This window comes from Perissodus microlepis, chromosome 3 (genome assembly GCF_051167445.1).
Source record: "Perissodus microlepis isolate ML-2025 ecotype Zambia chromosome 3, ASM5116744v1, whole genome shotgun sequence".
NCBI classification, from domain to species: Eukaryota; Metazoa; Chordata; class Actinopteri; order Cichliformes; family Cichlidae; genus Perissodus; species Perissodus microlepis.
In genome coordinates this window covers 29,718,320-29,739,239 of record NC_140463.1, presented here as the reverse complement: position 1 = coordinate 29,739,239, position 20,920 = coordinate 29,718,320, and the positions used below count along the sequence as shown (strand labels likewise).

Below are 20,920 nucleotides of genomic sequence, written 5' to 3'. Positions count from 1 at the left end.
GTCCTGCATATATATGTGCGCATGCATGCATACATGAATGAATCCATGCACCTTCACACTGTGCTACCTGCCTCCCTGTCTATCTGCGTTTGTTAAAAGCGTTTGAAAAGAGGATGAAATTACTCCCACCTTTGACTTTGACACCATTTCACTGTCTTCACACTGTTTCACATTATATATTTACTTTATTTAGCTCTTTACCAGAAGGTCTGCCTTTTCACTCTTAATCATGCATTTTTTATTGGTTTATACCTCAGTCTCAGAGGTGTCAGGCTATGAGACATAGTGTGTACTCGCGTCTTTCTAGCTGTTGAATCCATGCACACAAAAGCTCGTGATATTAAAGATGTGTCATTGACTCACACTGAGGTGAGATCCAAATAATGTCAATTAATTTTCCTCTTAATGTGTTTTTCTTTAACTATAAATGCGTGCTGATTTCCTTGCAATGAGCTCTAATCGTGGCTGCTATTAAACCCACTTCTAAGTCTACGTATCCTGAATCAAATTTAACTGAGCCAGTGGCCCATTCTTCAGAAACGAACACAGAGATCTGGTCTTCTTGGTTAAAACTAATTTTTGTATTCATCAGCTTCCTACAGGGGAGGCTGAAAAACTGCTTTAAGCTGCAGAATAAAATAATTACACAGATATTGTTAATCTAAAGTATATACAATGTGGCTACTTGGGGACCAAGACAAACGAGGTTTGACGTCCTACTGCTGCTGATGTCTGTGGTTTGTATATTTAATTAACGGTGGAAATACTTAGAGCACACATTTTCCTCACTTTTTCTTACAGATTTCCCGCCATCATGAGCTATAGTAGGAAATATTTTGACTTCATAAGGACACATAATTAAACACGAATAAATAAAAAACTAAATAAAGAAGTAAAGAATACCCATTAAATAAATCTGCTTCTATTAAAAGCCTCAAAAATATAAAAATGACAAAATCTACATTTTAAATAAATTAATACAACTGAAAATGAAATGTCACTAACAGGCAAATTAATGCTAACTCTGAGATTCTATCTTAGCTGTCATGGGGTTGCTGGTCTGCAGCATGACCAACAATCATGCACACTCACACCTACTCTTAATTTAGAATCACCAGTACACATGAGATGTATGTCTGTGGACTGTGGGAGGAAGCCCATGCAGCCCATACAGAGCGTCCAAACCCGACACAGCTGGCTGGCAGGTTTGAACCACTGTACGCTCGTGCTGTGAGGCTGTAGTGCTAACCACTGCACTGCTGTAACTGCTTTAATATAAACATTCATATCACATTTCTGGCGCATTTAATGGCATGTTTGTTTGTTTTTGACCATGCCAGTACAATTTATCACAATTTTGACCTGTATTAAATAGTTGATGTAGTAATTCTTATTTAGAAAGAAATACTTTTTGACTTGATTTCTTAAAGATTGACTTGAACATTTGTACAAAAATTTTGACTTACTGTATTTTCTTTCACATTTCTAAATTTTTGTGTATTTTTGTGGTTGGCACAAATAGATTTACATACTGAAATTTAACATATTATCATTAAAATATCTTTGGACGTTTGGAGACCCCCCCCCCCCCCCCACACACACACACACACACACACACACACACACAGAGGCACCACCCTTTATATTTTTCTTATTATTAACTCAAAAAACATTATTCCTCTGCCGTTGCATTACTCCTCCCACCACAGGTGGGGCTGTAACTAAACAAGTCAGTCCTTCCGGGCTCTGAGGCCTGTCTTTACGACTCTCCTCAGCTCGTACTGAAACACCAGGGGGAGGAACTTTGACCAGCGCTAGTTAGCTACCAGCTAGCTGCTCTCTCTATTATTTTCTTATTTTGTGTGCTGTTGCATATGCAGAGCAATGTGGTTTATTTATTTACTGAGCTGGCTGTCTCTGCTCATCCAGATATCCTTCGTCACGTTAGCAATAGGTAAGTGCTTGCTGAAATCCCCCTGCAGCTGTTAGCCTAGGTAGCTCATATTTGCCTGCTAATGCTAGCGGATCAAGTCAGCAGATTAAGGTGCGCTAGCGAGTGATAACTGAGCTCCGCTTTGCCAACAGCTATCGACTCAAAACTCAGTAATAAAATATGCATGTAAGCCGTGTTAGTGAACGAAGCAGAGTCCTGAAAGCTACCTACTGGCGTCTGGGCTAGTTAGCTTTAAAGGACAGGAAGTTAAGAGGAAGAGCATTGATTGAAAAAAAAGATATCATTAGATATTTTGTAATGACTACCTTTAAATGTAAACAGACAATCTTTATTAGATAAATGTTCAAATTTTCTTTTTTTTGGGGGGGGCAGTAGAATCACTTTCTCTTTGTCTTTAACTCCTCCTAATCGATACTAACTGATCAGCCGATTCAGCAGCACAGAGTTCGGCCTCTTTTTGTAATCTGGTGTGAAGACCGACTCCAACTGCAGGATTCATGCTAATCTAACGTGAAGGCTTTACAATTACGCTCATGTATTTCTGTTTACATCAGAGAGGAGGATGTTAGCGCAGGAGAGGAGCAGCCTACATGTACGAAACTTTTAATGAAGGCTTGGCCCAAAGCCAGAGGTCCGTCCACGTAGACTTTTACCTGGCCACGTAACACCTACTGCATGACACGCTCAGTCATGTGACCTGACCTGTCAGCAGATGAGAAAATAAAACCGCAAATATTCATGACGTATATTGTTTTCATTTTCAATGAGACAACTCATGAAGTGAGTTATCTCATTGTGTCCTCATTTTTTTATAGATCAAGGCTAGCGTACGCCAAGCTTAACTGTTTATTAAGTGTTCACTAGTTTTAGAATTATTTGTTTTAATATTTTTGGACATGTAACAGTGTTTGTTATTAATGTTTAAGGACTATAGTTTGAGTAAGTTTAATTGTGTGTGCAATCTGCAAACACATGGCCTTCAATACACAAAGCCATTATTCATAACTCAGATGCTTGTTCTGATTAATAATGCATAACTTCTTTTTAAAAAAATCATACTTTAGCCAATAGTGGTTATAGAAAGCTGTTATATTTAGTGAAAGAAGTACAGACATGTTTTATGTCTTGGCATCTCCCTCACAGGTAGTATCCAGTTCACACATATTGACAAGTCTGATCAATTTACTGTCTGTTTGGCCTTCCTTCCACATGAGCTCAGTAACTGTGGGTCGTGTCAGTGTTGCTCAAATGAACCTACTTTATTTGGTCCGTCTTTGTTGCTCTGCCACGGCTGTTCACAGGAGCTAGGTATTGAATGTCGATAAAGCCTTTGCAACAAATCTTGAAAAATGTCACATACTCAGTTTGCCTTCAGTAAATTTTAGCTGCTCAGGTGTTGAATCCTTTCTCCTTGTGGCTCCAAAACCTAAACTGTACCACCTGCTTTTCCTAAATTTGTATGTAAATGTTTTATTTATTTATTTTTTTAAGCAGAATGATTTGCAGCAAAAGCGACAGAACAAATTTAGCAGTCTATAAAAAAAAACAAAACAAAAACAACCCTAAAAGTAACGGTGTCTTACCCTTTTATTCACACTGATCCCCCCCCCCCCCAAAGTCTTCTTCTTTGGTTGCTCATTACCTTTCATTTTCTCTCAGCTGCTGGCCTCTACTACCTGGCTGAACTAATAGAAGAGTACACAGTAGCCACCAGCCGAATAATAAAGTACATGATACTGGTGAGTATTTGGGTGTGACTTAATGATGAGATTGTCTTTAGGTACTTGTTTTAATGATGTGCTGTACATGCAGGTCAACAGTGGTTTTTACAGTTTCTGTGGATGTGTCCAGTTCTCTACAGGGGTGCTGGTATGCCTCTATATGTTCGAAGGCTTTCCAATGTTGATGGTGGGAGTCGGCCTCTTCACAAACCTGGTTTATTTCGGACTCCTGCAGACCTTCCCCTACATACTTCTGAGCTCCCCAAACTTCATCCTCTCCTGTGGTAAGTGTAACACGCATTTGCCTTGAATTATTTGGTAAAACTAAGCAAATACAATCTGAATAGGGGGGAAAAGTTAACAAATCAATAAGGATGCCATCTGCTATTAACACTGATCAGCCACAACTGCTTTAACTGTGTTTTATTGATCATATCATTACCAACCAATATTACACTGGAAAGCCTTGAGTTCTGGTAGTGGCCTCCACTGGCAGGATAATGTGCTTCACTGCACAGCAAACACAACAAACAGCCTGAGGTTTTGTTCACAGGATTGCACTATAAAGCCAGATTAATGGCTTGGCGAGCTGTGTCAAGCTTAAAGAAAAGGTTTTTTGTGTCACAAAAGCGGCTCTCTTTTTCTTGGCTAAATCACCATGGTAACTCATGCCGAATACTGATTCTTGGTTGGAGCAAAATCATGTTCAATTTCAGATTTAAAAATCACCTGGAAGCGCCGCATTTTTACTGTTTCTTTAATTTAGAGCTCGTTTTAAGTACATTAAAGATTCTCTGTATGATTTAAATAATTAAATTGTTAAGCTGTACTTTACTACAACTGCTGAGTGAAGCGTAAACTGTGTTTTGCAATGTCACTGGAATGTGCATTTATTAATTTGGTGATGCAGAAAATGTGTAAATGTTGTTGTGCTTGATTTGAATCTGCTGCAAAGTCTCTTTTACTCTACATGAAGTGCAGCTACTCGAACAGAGAACACGCATCAAGAGTATGTGCTCAGTCAAATTAATGTTGCTTTGATCTACTGACAAGCTTCAAGTCAATTTCTCCTTTATTAGGCATTGGGACAGTACCATTTAGTGGTTTAATTTGATCATTTTAAGGTTTCAGAGCTCTAATGTGCAGCTGTCACCTTAGAAAATAAGCACTCAGCATACTCAATGTTAAAATAAGTAATTTGAATAAAAATGTTATCATTTTAACACTCTGTGTGACAAATCCCATATGTTGATGTCAATGTTATGCAACATTAATCTATTATTTGTAAAAATGTTGCATTTTTGGCTACCATTTTTATCATCATCATCATCATCTAATAATGTCTCTGACTGGAGTAGGTGTCACTCACAGGGATCATTTTGTGCTGAAGAAGAGTCACATGACCTGTGAAATGCTCCTTTATAAGTGAGTGCTGAGGGCCTGAAGCAAGCTTAACAGGAGTTTTTATAGCTGCCATTTGTGATAACTGTTGTTGAGCCAGCTAAAGTAAAGAAAGCCTGGCTTTGTCAAACTTCTTGTGTAGTACACCCCTCTGGCCTCCAGACTCCCCAGATCCAAATCAAATGAAACATATGCAGCATATCCTGAAACAAGCCCAATCCACGTCCCCAACTCTAACTTTCCACTACCAACAGCCCCGTGCCAGGACAGCTCAGAGCTGTTTTGGTGAAACAGTATTTTGCAGGAGGTTTTAATATTTTGGCCTGGTTGTTGTGTGCACATCTAGAAGGATAGATTCATTTTCCTTTAGTGCTAATATGGACTTCTTACACATTAAACTGTGAGTCAAATGACAGCGTTTGTCAGTGTAATGAGTGTAAATTTTCTCGCTGCAGTGTTGGTGGTGGTGAACCATTACATGGCCTTCCAGTACTTTGCACAAGAGTATTACCCATTCTCAGAGGTAATGTAATCTCAGATTCACAATACTGTGTACAGTTTTGGATATAGAGCTTTTTATATTTCTCTTTCTTGTATAATCATGTGCCATTTATGCTCAACTGGACATAGGTGCTTGCCTACTTCACCATCTGCCTGTGGGTGATCCCCTTTGCCTTCTTTGTGTCGCTGTCAGCAGGAGAAAATGTTCTCCCGTCCACCATGCAGCAAGGAGGTAAGTCTCAATGCTGCCATTGCATTTAACAGACTTTGCTCATTAGCCCGGCTAGCTCAGTCGGTAGAGCATGAGACTCTTAATCTCAGGGTCGTGGGTTCGAGCCCCACGTTGGGCGCATTCTTTTTTGCACTTGCTCTTAGTTTCTGAAGTACATTGTAAGTTTTTAAAACCTGTTTCCTGCCTTCTATGTGTCAGTGCAGTCAGAAAACTCATGTTATAAATGACGTTTCCTGTTTCTCCCCCCCCCTTTTTTTTTTTAGATGATGTAGTATCTAATTACTTCACCAAGGGCAAACGGGGGAAGAGGTCTGGGATCCTCCTGGTGTTCTCTTTCCTGAAGGAGGCAGTGCTGCCCAGCCGACAGAAAATGTACTGAGGGCTTGAGAGTCTGGGGCGCTGCCTCGGGGGTCGGTGGGGACGTGCGAGTATGTGTTGAAGATCAAAGGGGAAGCAGGAAGGACAGTGGAAATTGTTTCTGGATGGGACTAAAACGACGCTGTGGCCAAATGGGGAAGAAAGGCATGTTAAGAAATAAATAACTTAAAAAAAAGGACGGACCAATGAACAGATCAGAACTTCCTGCTGGACGAGCCCGGCGAGTTTACCCAGGCCACGTCTGTCTGTCTTTGTCTTTCTGTCTGTACTGACTGCCAGTAACACCCACCAGAGACCTCTTTGTGGGGATCCTATGTGTAGCGTGATGCTTTCATGTCAAGTTGGACTCATTTTTTAAAGCTTTAGTAATAAAATATCTACATGTGGGGTTTAAAAAATAACAACCAGAGATAAATACTTGTTTTTCCTTTCTGTCGTACGTGTGTCAAAGGCCTCACACTTCATCTGATTCCATACACAGAGTAGTGTTGAAGATAAGAAGAAATTCTGATGAAGAGGATTTCTTAGATATGAGACAGATCAGAGGTACTTTATGAGTAATTCCTGCAGTCCAAACTTGGATTTTGGTTTTAAAAAATGGCATATTAGTTGCTACAGGTCGCCAAAGAAACATTTTAATTAGATTACTTGAAATGAAGAAGGACAAACTGTGGAGAAGTCTTGCTCTGTTTTACAAAGTATGACATGGTATAAACAATATCCCGCCTGGCATATAATATCTCAGAAAATGAATTCAGCAAAGGCACTTGTGAAGGGTTACTTTTAACTATTGAAGTGAGCTGCGAGGCATGTTTCCTGCACTGGATCTCAGCATGCTCATCAGCATTTGGCCACAGAAACAATAAGATTTCATGTGCTTCTACTCATAAACCACCAGCACTACAGGATCCTTTGTTTGTTTTGTTTTTGTTTTGGACTGTTTGTAAGAATTTAAACTGACATACCTGACATCAAAGAGAAATGTAAACACTTGTAGAGATCAAACTTTTGCAGTGACTTTTTTAAAGCTCACTGCTGTTGGGGAGAAAAGCTGCTCAGTGTGGTATAAAGAGACAAACATTAAAAAGGACAAAATTCCTTTTATCAATTCCCCAGTGTGATTCACTGCAGGCTGATATGCGTGCAGCTGTGTAATTAAAAGAGTTTAGTGAAATAATTTTGGATTAAATGGTTATTTTTTACAGGCTGAAATAAAGGGGACAGAAACACTTACTGATGTTTATTATTTACAGTTAAATCAGGTTATAGCTTCCAGTCTGTTGCGTTGTATTTGCACCGTGATGGATTTTCTAACTGCTGTCACGCCCCGACCTGTCAAGTGTGTGTCGGGGCAGATGGCTTTCTTATTTAGATCCCATGTGGCCTAGATCACAGAGTACACTCGGTTGATGCTAGTGTGCACTTTGACCCCCATCAAGGTGTGAAGTGCTCCATGAATTCAAAGGAAGGAGGAGAAAAAATAATGCATGCAGACACACACACACACACACACAAGCCTTCAGCTGACAGGCCACAGCTCAGAGTTCACACTCTAATGCTGTTGACAAGCCCTCACCTGGATCCCGATTCACTTCCCTGGGGGAGATGAGTGAGAGTGCAGGGATACACCTGTGACAGGCGACCCAGTTCACGGAGGTTTTCTCACCTTTCGTTCACCCCTCTGTTCACCCCGCATTTATAAGTTCAGCTTCAGGAGCGGGTGGCATTTTTAATTTTTGTCACTTGCAGCTGAGGTTGCGGTGCAGGTGGAAGAGTGGGTTGGCCACCAATCGCAGGTTCAATCCCCCCGGCCCTTCCCACACAGAGTATCTTCTGATGTATGCTGTGGGTGTGAATGATGATGGTTGCTGGCATTTATTTGAAACTCTCAGGTCTAAAAAGTAGACAGGATAAAGAACATTTAACACTCCGGGATGCCTGGATATTCTCAAAGAGAAGGTTCAGTTTTGTGCCCGCTGAAGCTCTTGAAGATCAGCAACGTATCCGTTTTCCCAAATGCTTTTCAATTTCGGGGGGTTGTTTTCAACCAGGGCCCAAAGATTACTAGACACTTTAAATAGTTCCAAAATAAAAAAAAAAGCAACAACAGCTTTATGTATTACCTTTTTATTGATATTTTTTACTTAACTTGATTTAAAAACTATTAAAAGGGACCTTATATCTTTCAAGTTATGAGTACATATACAGGCAATCCCCTGGAGCAAACGCTCATGTTTCAGAGAATTTCTTTCTGCTCATGCCTCAGTGTGATGTTAATGGGATCAGATATTCCTAATCTAGTCATCTCAGTTACATCCATCTGGTTCTGGCCACCAGCTGTCTAAATCTGCTGACGAGGGGCTGCCAATCAGAAGAATGGTGTCCTTAAATGGAGAGGAGCTGAGAACGGCTTGTTTCAGACATGATGATCTGAGGTGCTGCACTAATGTTTAGTATAAGGATTATTATGATCTATGAGTCATGCAAAGCTACCCTAGTAGAGTTCAAGAATGAAAAAATATGAAGCTGAAAATGAGCTTAATAGTTCCACTAAATGTTTTTTCACATATTTTGATGTCAGTTGTTTCCATTTGAAAAAGCTATTTGACAAACTATAAACATAGTGACACTCGAGCTTTTAATGCATTTCTTCGGATCCTGTTCCCCAGTTTCAGGTTAAATCTCTTCAGCCAAGACTGGGAAAGTCAGTACTGTCTAAACTCCAGCACCTCAACCAGACACATGGCCACCTCTGTCCAGGGGGAGGTGTTGTGCTCCTGAGGGCATCCTTGATGCTTGACCTCCACGATGTTCTGTGGCTCAAAGTCCTGTGGCCAGGTGATCCTGGAAGGGAAGGCTCTGGGAAACAACACCCTCTCAAGGACATCCAGAGGCAGGTTAGGAGTGGGGCGAGGCGTGCTGTCCCACCTGGTGGTGTACTGAAGTTGCCCGCTGGAGCTGTCCCTCCAAATGGTGACGCTGTCACGGAGGTCGGGTTCTGCGAAGGGTTTCTTTGGCTGGAGGCCTGTGAAGATGCTCCATGGTTTGAAGGGTGGCTTAGGAAGGGTGTTCCTGTCCTCTTTAATGCCTTCAGGCTGCTGCTCCTCACAGTGGGCCTTTGCATGCTTTGACTCACAGTTGGTCTGATCTGCTAAGAAGCACTTGGTGTGGTACTTGCTCACCTGCCCCCTGAGGGAGAAATCCTTCAGGAGGGCCACGCCTTTCTTCTTTGCCCACTCAGCCACCTTTTCATCAGTGAGCGTCTAATGATGGAGGGAGAAAGTGCAATCAGCATAAGAAAGCTGTTCATAAAAACCTTGACTCTACTATAATAAAGCTCCCATATAAAATAGTTAAAATTGTGTATTTCTCAGCAGACAGTCCCCATTTACACTGCAGAGGCCTTCCTGCCTCACGGGAGCCGCAGTTTTATACTTTATGAGCCAGTTTAAGACAAGGTGTTGATAATGTATGTGTATATTCTTTATATTTAAAGAGTATACACATACACATAATATTCTATTTAACTTTCCATGTCATATAAACAAACTCCTATAAACTAACCTTTCTGGTGAGATTATTCTGTTTGGCCATGCCCACAAGATCAGTGTATAAGGCCTGAACCAGCACTCTCTCCTTTCTTTCTTTCTCTTTATTCACATGCCACATACAGCTCTTCAGATACCTGCCCACACACGCACACACACAAAAACAAGAGATTTGTTTAAAGGAAGTAGCTGTTTCAGCTACAGTAGTTTAAACTTTTATTTTGGTGTGAGCTTGCTCTACCTCGCTACCTTCCTGTGGCACCAGATGTAGGCTAAGTCCAGAGGTGTCTGCCCCAAGCTGTCCTTGGCCAAAACATCTGCTCCGGCCTTCACGAGGATCTCTGCACAGTCGAGAAAGCCCTCAGAGGCGGCCAGGTGCAACGGGGTCTGCCCCAAGTCTGTGGTGCTGGTTTGAAACACCCCCCACCAAAAACCTCAGCTTTATTTATTATCATCACCATCATAATTATCATCATTGCAATCATTATCTCTTTTAAAAAGCTTTTCTTTGGTAATTTGAATGTTGTGTACGCAGCAGCTGAGCGTGAACAATTTCATATTTCTAAAATAACCCAAAATAGAAAATACAGCTGCCTGCGCAGCCTTCTTACGCATTAACGTCGGCGTCGTGCTCCAGCAGGTATCTGAGACAGGCGCAGGTTCTGGGGAAGCTCTGGTAGGACAGGACCATGTGGAGGGGCCGGCGACCTTGGGAATCACTGCTGTTGATCCACTGTTGCCTGGACTTCATCAGGAGCTGAACATCACCCAACTCGCCATAAAGGCAGGCCACGTGGAGCGGCGGCAGACTCTGGAAGATAACGTTTCTACTCTTAGGTCTTTTTTATTTTAATTTATTTTTTTTTACAGAGGACGATTTGATGTCACTGCAGAAAAACGAAAAGGTGTAATTAAGAATATTAATAACAGATATTTCAGTTCAGATATTTCAAGTTCAGGGTCCTTGGCCTGGACAAAATTAAAAATGACTTGATTTTCTTTGCCTGTTTCATCATAGGCGCAGTGATGTATTTGGAAAATAATGTTTGTACATTTTCTCAAAAATGTTTTAAATCCCAAGAGTATCATTAGCGTTGTTAAGATAGTTTAGGAATAAGTGTATAAGTGGGTAAAAATGATAATTTGATCATCTTTCAGTCCCTTAAAAAGACAAACTTCTGACTTTTCAAAATCAGCAGTTCTAATACTTTGGTCCTAGGAGTCAACAACTAGCTAACAGACACCAGCTAGCAAGAACTTCTGAGCTGTTCCAGCTGGCTGATTTGGGTAGCTGATTAGCCAGCTGCTGAGCATGGACAAAAGTTTGAATGAGTCCACATCATCTGATCCAAACCAGATAAATGGTTGTTAGGATTATGAGGAGGTTCTTGGAAGATTTTCTCCCCTGTAAGGGGCTCCTTTTCCCCAAAAGTCTGAGAACCACTGCTCTAAATCACTTACAATTGCTAGTGATTCACCTTAAGTGTTAATTCTATTTATATTTTAGTTTTCTTTTCAAATATATGAATGTCTTTTAGAAATTTGTAATATCCCCCCACACACTGATTTCTCTCAGCTGTTCTGAATTACCTTTCAGTGTGTTTATTGGCTTGATAGGTATTTTTTTTTAATTCCTTTTAACTCTTCTGTGTAAGGTGATCACGAGTGTTTTGAAATCAACACGTTATCACTCCCAAAACGTAACATTTTAGGCTAGGTGACAAATCGTCAACATTTTTCGCTTTCGGGTACCCAACACGTTCCTAAATGACAACATCAGAAAAAGGAGAACACGTGAGAACCGTTTGGACTCAATCTACACATTTTCGTTCATTTTCTTAAAATCGCCTTGGAAAACACTATTTTACGTTCTTTAACTGCTGGTTAATGTTAGGAATGACGTGACAAAACGTCGGTATGCTACGCCCCGGGAGTGAGAACGGGCTGTTTGAAATATGCCTAAATAACAAAATCTGTTATCATTACTATTAATAATAATGCCTATGTTTTATCTATTTTTCCACAGGATGTTGTAATGTAGAGGCTACTACTGCTTTACATTTTCTTATGCACAAAAGTGGTCTTAAGATTTTTGAAAGTCCTAATGTTGATCAGCTGTTAAGAACTTTACCTGTTGGTGCAGGGAGAGCTGGTTCTCATTCAGATCACACTTCTCCGGGTTCCCAGGAGCCACAGCTGGGAACATCTGCCTGCTCAGCGCATCATAATGGGACTGTTTCCTGCAAGATTAATCCACGCAGAAAAAATGCTGTGAGAAGTAAGCCGTGAAACCTCAAAACATCCGAGAGATTTAAGCTACATATTTCCTTACATATCCCCCCTTTTAAAGTTGCTATTAGCCTGCTCTTACAAGATATAGTTTTCTATTAAAACGCTCATTACAACGTTTAAAGCGGCTGTTTTGACCAACCCACGGTGTAAATTTACACTTTAAGTGCATATGCACTGAAAAACAGCACCCAGGCTTTCAGTATTAACAAAGTTTTTACCCTTTTTTACATCTTCCACGTCTCCGTTTTCCGGGCTTGTTGACAGGTTCCATGGTTGCCATGGAAATGTAACCGGGAAACTAACCCTGCTTTACGACATCCGGCACAAGAAGGAGAAAAAGCGTTGAATTGTTATATCCGGTTACAATATGTGTTAAATTATTATTTTTTAAAACTGTAGACATGCTTAGACAGTGTTTTTCAACCGATTTAAAGATCTGATGTCACGCGCTGTTCGACACGTGATTTGTATTCAGACCAATGAGTGTATAAAAGTTTTCTACAGTCATTGGTCATTCAAACTTTTTAACCCCTAAAACAGGGGCGACAAACATATGTCCCTAGGGTCGGCTTTGGAACAAGTGAGCGCATAAATTTTGGACTTTTAACTATATTTTCCCACTGAAAAAGACCTCTCCCATTCCCATTAAGTAACACTTAAACAATAGAAAATACAGAAAATGTCTGTTTTTTTTTTTTCATTATCAACAATAGAAATTTCTTGTATACAATGAGACAGTAGGCTACAGTACAAAAACAACAACAAAGAATTTAAGAGAAGAAAAGTAGTACATTTTCTATGAATTCAAGTATTTTTGTTTTATAATTACAGGACAGTCTGGGCAATGAGATACCTGAACTTTTTCTTTAGGTTTAGACTTTTATGTCCTACAGTTTAAGCCCAAACAGTCGCACTGACTTATTTCTTCATTTGCCGGAGCAGTTTTTTTGTATGATGTAGAAGAGCTGGCACATACTGTTTAACTTGCTATTCTTTTTCATATCCTGAGATATCTCAGGATATCATATTTGTAATTTAACTTCTTTGCACTGACAGACGGAGGAGATTCACTGGTCTGGCCCACAATGTAAAACGAGTTTGATACCCTTGCTTTAGACATTAGATACATTCAAGCAAATAATATTTTCCTCCATATAATGCAATAGAGGTGGCAAACATTAAGCACTACTATCCTAACATTATAAATAAATTCCATTCTCATTTTTATCACAATAAGAGCATGTGAATTAAACACATAAAACCATTTTCAAACTTATTAACATCAATTTTCTATTAACTGGGCAACAGCTAGTTAACATGCACATCAGAGAGTGACAGTAAATCATTTTGTGATAGCAATACTGGCCAGTGTTTTCATTCCCTGCCTATGTTCCACACATTGTGCAGGCCTGGTCGCTCTCCTTCTCATATCTACACGATATACTTGCTCTTTTATCTTTTCAATAAAACTGAAATTAAAAGTCATTTCTATCACATTTGATAGCACGAGTTATGTCTGAGTGTAATAGCTTGTGACAGATAAAGGTACATCAGTGGTTGCATGCATGGCAGAGGCGCACTTCTACCCTCTCACGCAGAGTCCACAGCTCTCTCCTCATATATCCCTGGTGTGCTCATATTGATAGTTCATTACGGGTCCCTGCTGGCTCTTGGCCTTAGCAAAGTAGATCAATCTTGCTCGTGCTGCGCAGGCCACATGTGAGGCCTATATAAATTAAACAGTTACTTTATGGTCTCCATATCTCTGTGGCAGCAGGCCTCTCTGATCACAGCTACTGACGAAAGTGAATGTGACGGAGTGCAACTCAGTAGACAGATACAGTATGTGCAGAGGAGGGAGAGTGGACACACTGGACAAAGGATGTTGAAGATGGAGCTGCCAGGCAAGAAGAAAAGAAGTGAGGGCAGATATGCTGAAGGGACACAGATAGGGTGAGATGGAGGGAGATAATAAACTGCGGAGATCCCTAAAGTGAGCAGCTGGAATAAAAAGAAGATACAGATGTCACTAAGAACTCTGTGCCGTGTCAGAAATACTGAAGTGAGTTAACAATTTCTGGAGCAAATTAGAAACACAAGCGTATAAATACAAGAAAAAGACTAAAACCAGTGGTGCATTAATTTTAACATTATAGAGTAGATTTCTTCTTCTTTCAGGATCTCCATTATACCCTGTCCCTGACATCCTCCTCTGACACACCAACCCTTTGCACGTTCCCTTTCACTGCATCCATGAATCTTCTCTGTGGTCTTTCTCTCTTCCTCCTGCATAGCAGCTCAATTTTCAACATCCTTTGTCCACTATATACAATATAATACAATACAATACAAATTTATTTATATAGCATGTTTAAAACCAGGGGTACACAAAGTGCTTCACAAAGCAATAGACAATAAATGATTACACTGAGCAATGAAAAATTAAAAACACAGTAAAATGAAGGATAACAAAACAAATTAGTGATTAGAGATAAGGAGAATACATAATAATCTAGGGAAAGATGCAGCAATTAAGAAACAGAGAGAATTAACACTATATCCACTGTCCCTCCTCTACACATGTCCAAAAGAAGTCGTTTTTAGACAGCAGGGAGGTCAACAAGAAAGGAAAAAGGTACATCAGGTTTTGACTGATGATCAATACATTTGAGGACTTTTATTGTTTAGTTTGGTTCTTTTCATTAGACTTCTTAGCAGTAAGATAGAAAAAAAATAGTGGATTAACATAACCTGGAAACAGAAAACTTATAAAACAGCTCACAGAACATCAAGAAAGACCTCTGGCACTGAACAGAAGAAAGAAACATTAAAGAATCTATGAGGGAATCAGCTTTACCAAAACACAGATCCTAGCAAGTCCTTTGTCAGCTGTAGTGAGACAAAAGGACTCATGACTCATCCTCTGTATTAGACATTTTTAATTCATTTCATTTCTTTTTGTAAATACTTTCCCCATTGTAAGAGAACAAACAGTGGAAACACACAGGCACGGGTGTACTGATAAAAATCAGGCTTTGATTTTACTTCTAAATATTGCTTTAGTTCAAAAATGCAAAGCAAAGAAAACAAGATAGCAAGTTGTGAGAAAGACAATTACCTGTGTACACAATGGAAGCAAAGAAAACAGGGACAACTAAAAAAAAAACTCAATACAAGTAATACAAATGAAAAGGACTGCTGCACCAGGCAGGTCAGTGAAAAGTCAAAGCCCACAGACAAAAAAGTATCTTAATCACTCTTCTTAACCTTTAAATTCAAGCACATTGCCATTCAGTCTGCCTTTACAAGCATTTATGAATGAACGAATCGGTGTAAAGAGCTTACCACTGTTGCAACAAGTCAGTCTGTGAAAGAGTGGGGCCACTGAGTGCTGAGCTGCAGTCACAGATCATAAGAATTATCATCAGCATGAAAACTGTGCACTGGGAGCTTCATGGCATGAGCTTCAACAGCTGAGCAGTTCCTGTAGGTGTAATCTGTAGGTGGTCCAGAAGATTTGTACTTACAGTGTATAAATATATGAGAAAACAATATAAATCAAGTTTTTATGTTGTTATTTAGGGTACAGTGCAGTGTTCATTATGCTGAAACAAATTAACCTAAAATAACTAACACAACAAACTAAACATGCACTGCAGCAAAAATTAGCTTGGTGTGAAATCTTAAACTCTAAGGTTGTGCGAAGAGTGTGGATGAATATTACCTAATTATACTATCGTTATATAATAACAGTTTTTATTATTATATAATTGTTATGTAAATATAATTATTTAAGTCACACAAATACACTTCTTTCAGAGCTTTTCACCTCACATAATGATAAAAACATCATGAAAAATCATGAGTACGTAACTTAACTAGCTTAAACGCATTTTTATTGACCCTTTTTCACATTTGTGACTCCTCCTTTCACTCTGTGGCGTTCTCTGTTAAAGCGATCAAGGTGAAGGGTCAAGGACGAGCCACCACCCGCTTGTCTTCCCCCCCCGAGGTGCTTTTTGCCTTTGTCACAACATGGCCTTGAAGCTTTCAGCTACTTTGGTGACGTAGGTTTGCGTGTACAGAAACAGTGAGTATATGTGAACCTTGTGTGCGTGCGTGTTAATGTATGAACAGTTTTTGTGTGTGTGCACGCCAGCATGTGCCGATTAACAGTAAGAGAGCAGCACAGCCCCCCTGTGGCTTCAGCGGCTTCCTCTGACCTCGGTCACATGCCGTGGAGGTTGAGTGGAAACTTTAGTGTAGAGCTCTTTCATGTTTGACTTTCAGCACAAGTCCCTGGACAGTGACCCCCAGCATGACCATTTCCTTTTGACAGCTGAGTGTGTGTTTGTTATGTGCTGTCAAATTCTCTCTGTGTGCCCAGTAAAATAGCTATGTTTCTCTCTTTAACGTTGTAAGGTCTTGACCTTACTGTGTTGTGTTTGCCCTCAAATGACTAAACAAATTTAAGCTGAACTGAATGAAATGCTCCCCCCCACAAAAAAATCATAAGAGCTTTCTGACATATGATGGTCTGGAGATTAAGTTACAGATTAGTTTCTTACTCTAAGTTCAAAGGTCAGTTAAATATACTCTCTGATCTTTGTAAATGCTCACCGAATTTAAAATAGTGCAACGAAACCTGTGAATGCATGCGTACAGCTCATCCATTTGGTGCAGTGGAGATTAGCACTGGGCTGATCAGAGCCATGTAAACCTGCTTAGGGTGAGGATGAAAATTAGATCATATCCCAACAGCCTCGCAGCTGGCTCTCCCATTGGTTTGTTACATCATCCATTCACAACCCATCTGTTTTTCTTGGTTTCACAATACAAGCTCCTTTTTGGCTAGTGGCACTGGCTATTGGAAATGGAAGAAAAACGCTCACTTAACTTTTTTCTTTCTACCATTTAAAAAAAAAAAAATACATTTTTTAAATGGTAGATAGTGCAAGCTGGCTGAAATGATTGGCAGACTGTTAATGGGCTTACAGCTAAGTGAGATGCACATGCAAAAATCTGTGGGTGTGAAAAATGTTGATTTAGTTCTAAAATGATGAGCGCTACAGTGTTATTTATAAATTTAGTTTTTAAAGGTACTGTGTCTAAAATTTCACCACTAGATGTCAGCATATTGCACATTGCAGTCCACTAAGTTCTGTTTTCTTTCCCCTCCCAATTTAAGTGCATTCTAGCTATGATGGCCGATGTAATGAATATAGCTGTGTTTACCTCGGCTGTCAATATGCGGGGTGGTATGTCCGGAGGAGGCTGTAAAACATTGTGAAAGGAGTCGAATTCAAGTCATGGAGTGAGTGACACTTACTTATGTCCAATGACAGTGGTACTAAAGTGTTCAGGATGATGGAACTTTTACGTTGGTAAGCACTGCTGTTAGCCTCTGTTATCTGCTTTTAGCCTGAGTTAGCTGCTGTTGCTAGGCATTAGTGAAACTTTCTTTAAAGTGGATCTAAGTTTGTTGGACTTAGATGAAACAAACTTGGATCTGAATCCAATTTGGATCCAAGTCATATCAGAGTTTATTCACAAGCTTAGTGAATAAAGTGAGGTTGTAATCTAACTGTTTATCAGAGGGAAAGTGTGATTTTTAGGACACTCAAGCTAAACAATAGCTGGCATAATATCAGGTTATAATTAGCTGTTGTTTAGACAGCTGTCTGGAGATGGTTAAGATGGGTGGCACGTTTAATCTGTTGACAATAAGTAATTGGGAAAATATCAGGAATTGATATGCATGTTAATGCACGTGCAGTTCAGGAGGTGAGGCTTGAGGAACAAGAGAATGAAGCCAGTCTTATTATCTCTTTCCTTTCCATTTTTGCTTCCGTTGGTGAAGGCGACCCCTTCTCAAATAATAAAACCTTAATATCTTGAATCTGAACGGTCAGGCAGAAATTAAACTGCACTTGAACACCTACAATCTCTTCTCTTTGACCTTTGAACTACTATGTATGTGATTGGTCTTTAGCGACAAACATAAAACACAATTATGTAGAACATAAATGTCCGACTATGTATTTTTAATACATATAAAGGTACCCCAATTTTTTTAATGGATTCATTCTGAAAACACATCAATTTGTTGAAAGATGTAATTATACACTAATTAATGGATATTAATATATTTTCCTTCTTTTTAATAAATAATCTCAAAAAACCAGCTGACCATACTATGTACAATAATACTGACTGATTATAAATAGAAAAACAGATGTAGAAAACACTTAGTAACAGTTCAAAAAAAGCAATGAAGTGGAGAAGTGAACAAGAGAGGGACTGAGCAACAGAGAGGAGAGAGTCCTGAGGAGTTAAGAAGTTATAAAGTGACACTGTGGAAAAGAAAGAGAGAACACAAAGAGAGAAGTAGGAGATGAGCCAGCACACCCTCAATGTGCCTTCATATTTGATGAGCCCTCTTACAAGGACCCTGTGCCCCTGGGGCTTCCAAACTCTGCTTGTGTAAGTGCGCTGATGCCCTCACTTTCCTCCTTCTCTTCCTCTCTTTTCCCCTCCTCTTTTCGTTGGCTCTCCTCCCTTTTTTGGCTTCCCTGTCTTTCTGCCTCTTAATCCTCTGATTAGCTCCTCCTTTTCTCGCCTTCCCCCCTTCTCCCCACTCCACTCCTCCTCTCTTTCTGAGCCTCGTGCTCAGCCAGGCGGCAGTGTGCTAATGCACCATGGCACATTCTGCAGCTTCGAGTCACAATGCGACCAGGCTTTATGCAGTGACCGCACAGCGACCTCCCTCAGCATCGCTGCACAGAGGCACTGTGCTGTACCAGGGCCTGTTTAGGGTGAGGATGGAGGCGATGGGTGGAGGTTTAGAGAAGGAAAAGAGATGAGGTGCGAGTAAGCAGGATTCTGCTTCTCACAGGTATCACCTCAGATGAAAGTAAGATTAATTAGCTGAAAATGGCTGAAATATCCTGAGCCAAGTGCTTATGTGTGCAGTTGTAGCACATAGTTTCTTACTTTTCACCCAGAAGACCCACTGGAGTCACTGGATATTAACCCTGATAAGGATAAGCGGAATAGAATGGATAGATAGCTTATTATTTAATATCTTATTTATTTTTATTTTTCTCTTGCTGCTGCAACAGAAAACTGTTTTCTTTCTTTCTTCTTTGCCTTGGTCAGGTCATGTTCTTTTGTCCCCGAGGTCCCGACAGCTTCCTGCCATCACACCTTCCCATGATCCTGAGTTTTTTTCCCACATCCCTCAGACACGTTCTTCTCAGTCCTCACAGCTCAGCAGAAACAACCAGAGGGAAGGAGAGAGATAAAAGGACTTTGATAGTGAGAAAAGGAGTGGTGAGACCTTAAAGGTCAATATTATGAGGGTGGGTGTGGAGCGCAGGAAGAGAGACAGCAGGAGGGAAATTTATAATTTTTGTACGTAAGGGAACTCAAATATTTCACGGTAAACCTGTCCTGTTTTATTTATTTGTTGCTCGTGAATATTGATGGGGAGTATGTCCATCTTTATAATTGCTCTGCCATGGACAGTACTACTGAGTATTGAAGTTCTACTCCATTTCTCCACGAGTTTTTTTGAATAAAAATGATCGTAATGGAGCTACTCTGATTACAGAAAGCTAGTTATATAATGAAGAAGGGCATATATTTTTAAACAGTACAGAATTTACAGTAATTTTCTGTAAATCTACAGGTTTATTTAGTTATTTGATTACAGTTTTTCTCAGTCGCTTTGGTGCGTTTCTCAGATCAGAATTGAAATTCTCATAACTATTAGTTCAACCTCCACAACACTCAGTCATTTGTGCACATCATAGTAGCAATTTCTCCTCTCTCTGAACAAACTGCAAATGATTTTGGACATGAATCAGTTGCTTCCATACATTTCCCTGCTGCTTTCTGACATTTCCATTTGCTTATGTCATGTCAGTCAAAAGTAATCATACCTATGGATGCTGAATAGTCGTTCCCAATAAAACTAATAGTCATACATTCATTGCTTGAGTCATCACACACAAAATTGTTGAACTAGTTATCACATGCCAAATATTGGCCATCTGTCAAGCAAATCCTATACCTTTCTGTATCATTTTTCCTGGAAATGTCTCCGAAATTGAACAATTGATCTCAGGTGAATCACAGCTGTCACTCATGAGGAGGCGTGTGAAAGTTTAGTTGTAACCAATGACAAACAACTTGTTCACTGTCAATTATGGATGAATCCTGTGAATCCCCAATTGGCAAACATATATAAACTGCGCAGGAGCTAGTGTGTACCATTTCTACACTTCTGTGACACAAAATGGAAGGTCAGCACCGTGGAAGAGGGGTGAGGATGCGGGGAGGAAGGGGAAGGGGAAGAGGGAGAAGAGGCAGATATAGGCGGATTCCTAATGAAATAAGGGCTACAATTGTGGACCATGTTGTCAATCACGGCCTCACCATGGAGGAGGCTGGTCGAAGGGTGCAACCCAATATTGGAAGAACTACTGTCAGTTCAATCATCCAAACATTCCGTAGGGAAAACAGGTATGCAAACAGTAATACACTGTACTGTACTGTGCCATCTCAGACACATCACATGTTACTGTACTGTATTTGCAATTTCACAAAAAGTTCACTCTGCACCACATAGGATTGTAAGACAACCTCGCGGAGGCGGAAGAGGGCCCCTTTTTACCCCACAGCAAGAAGAAGCCATTTGTGCAATGGTCATTGCAAACAATGCAATAAAGCTGAGAGAAATACAAAGCGCTGTCATAGAGAATCACACGGTATTTAGCAATATTGAATCTGTTTCAATTTCAACAATTGACAGAGTACTCAAGAAAAATGAAATCCACATGAAGCAATTGTATAAGGTGCCATTTGAACGAAACAGTGACAGGGTGAAGGA

At 40.0% G+C, this 20,920-nt stretch overlaps 2 protein-coding genes and 1 non-coding gene across 3 annotated transcripts; 2 read left to right on the top strand and 1 right to left on the bottom strand.

Moving 5' to 3' along the window:
- Positions 1 to 1,755: 1,755 nt before the first annotated feature.
- On the top strand, positions 1,756 to 7,420 carry tex261 (testis expressed 261). Its single transcript, XM_084923945.1, has 6 exons — positions 1,756 to 1,954; positions 3,614 to 3,693; positions 3,806 to 3,959; positions 5,532 to 5,599; positions 5,707 to 5,809; positions 6,073 to 7,420. Exons 1-6 carry the CDS (start codon positions 1,885 to 1,887, stop codon positions 6,186 to 6,188), a joined length of 591 nt encoding a protein of 196 aa, XP_084780071.1. The 5' UTR covers positions 1,756 to 1,884; the 3' UTR covers positions 6,189 to 7,420.
- trnak-cuu (transfer RNA lysine (anticodon CUU)) lies at positions 5,855 to 5,927 on the top strand. The gene has a single exon. It is a non-coding gene; the product is annotated as a tRNA-Lys (tRNA).
- Positions 7,421 to 8,298: 878 nt separating the features above from the next.
- On the bottom strand, positions 8,299 to 12,367 carry ankrd53 (ankyrin repeat domain 53). The gene is made up of 6 exons (XM_084923944.1): positions 12,246 to 12,367; positions 11,867 to 11,975; positions 10,347 to 10,546; positions 9,977 to 10,141; positions 9,752 to 9,872; positions 8,299 to 9,450 (listed from the first exon to the last, which is right to left on the bottom strand). The coding sequence occupies exons 1-6, from the start codon at positions 12,305 to 12,307 to the stop codon at positions 8,893 to 8,895; spliced, it is 1,215 nt and encodes a 404-aa protein (XP_084780070.1). The 5' UTR covers positions 12,308 to 12,367; the 3' UTR covers positions 8,299 to 8,892.
- Between the last annotated feature and the right edge of the window lie 8,553 nt (positions 12,368 to 20,920).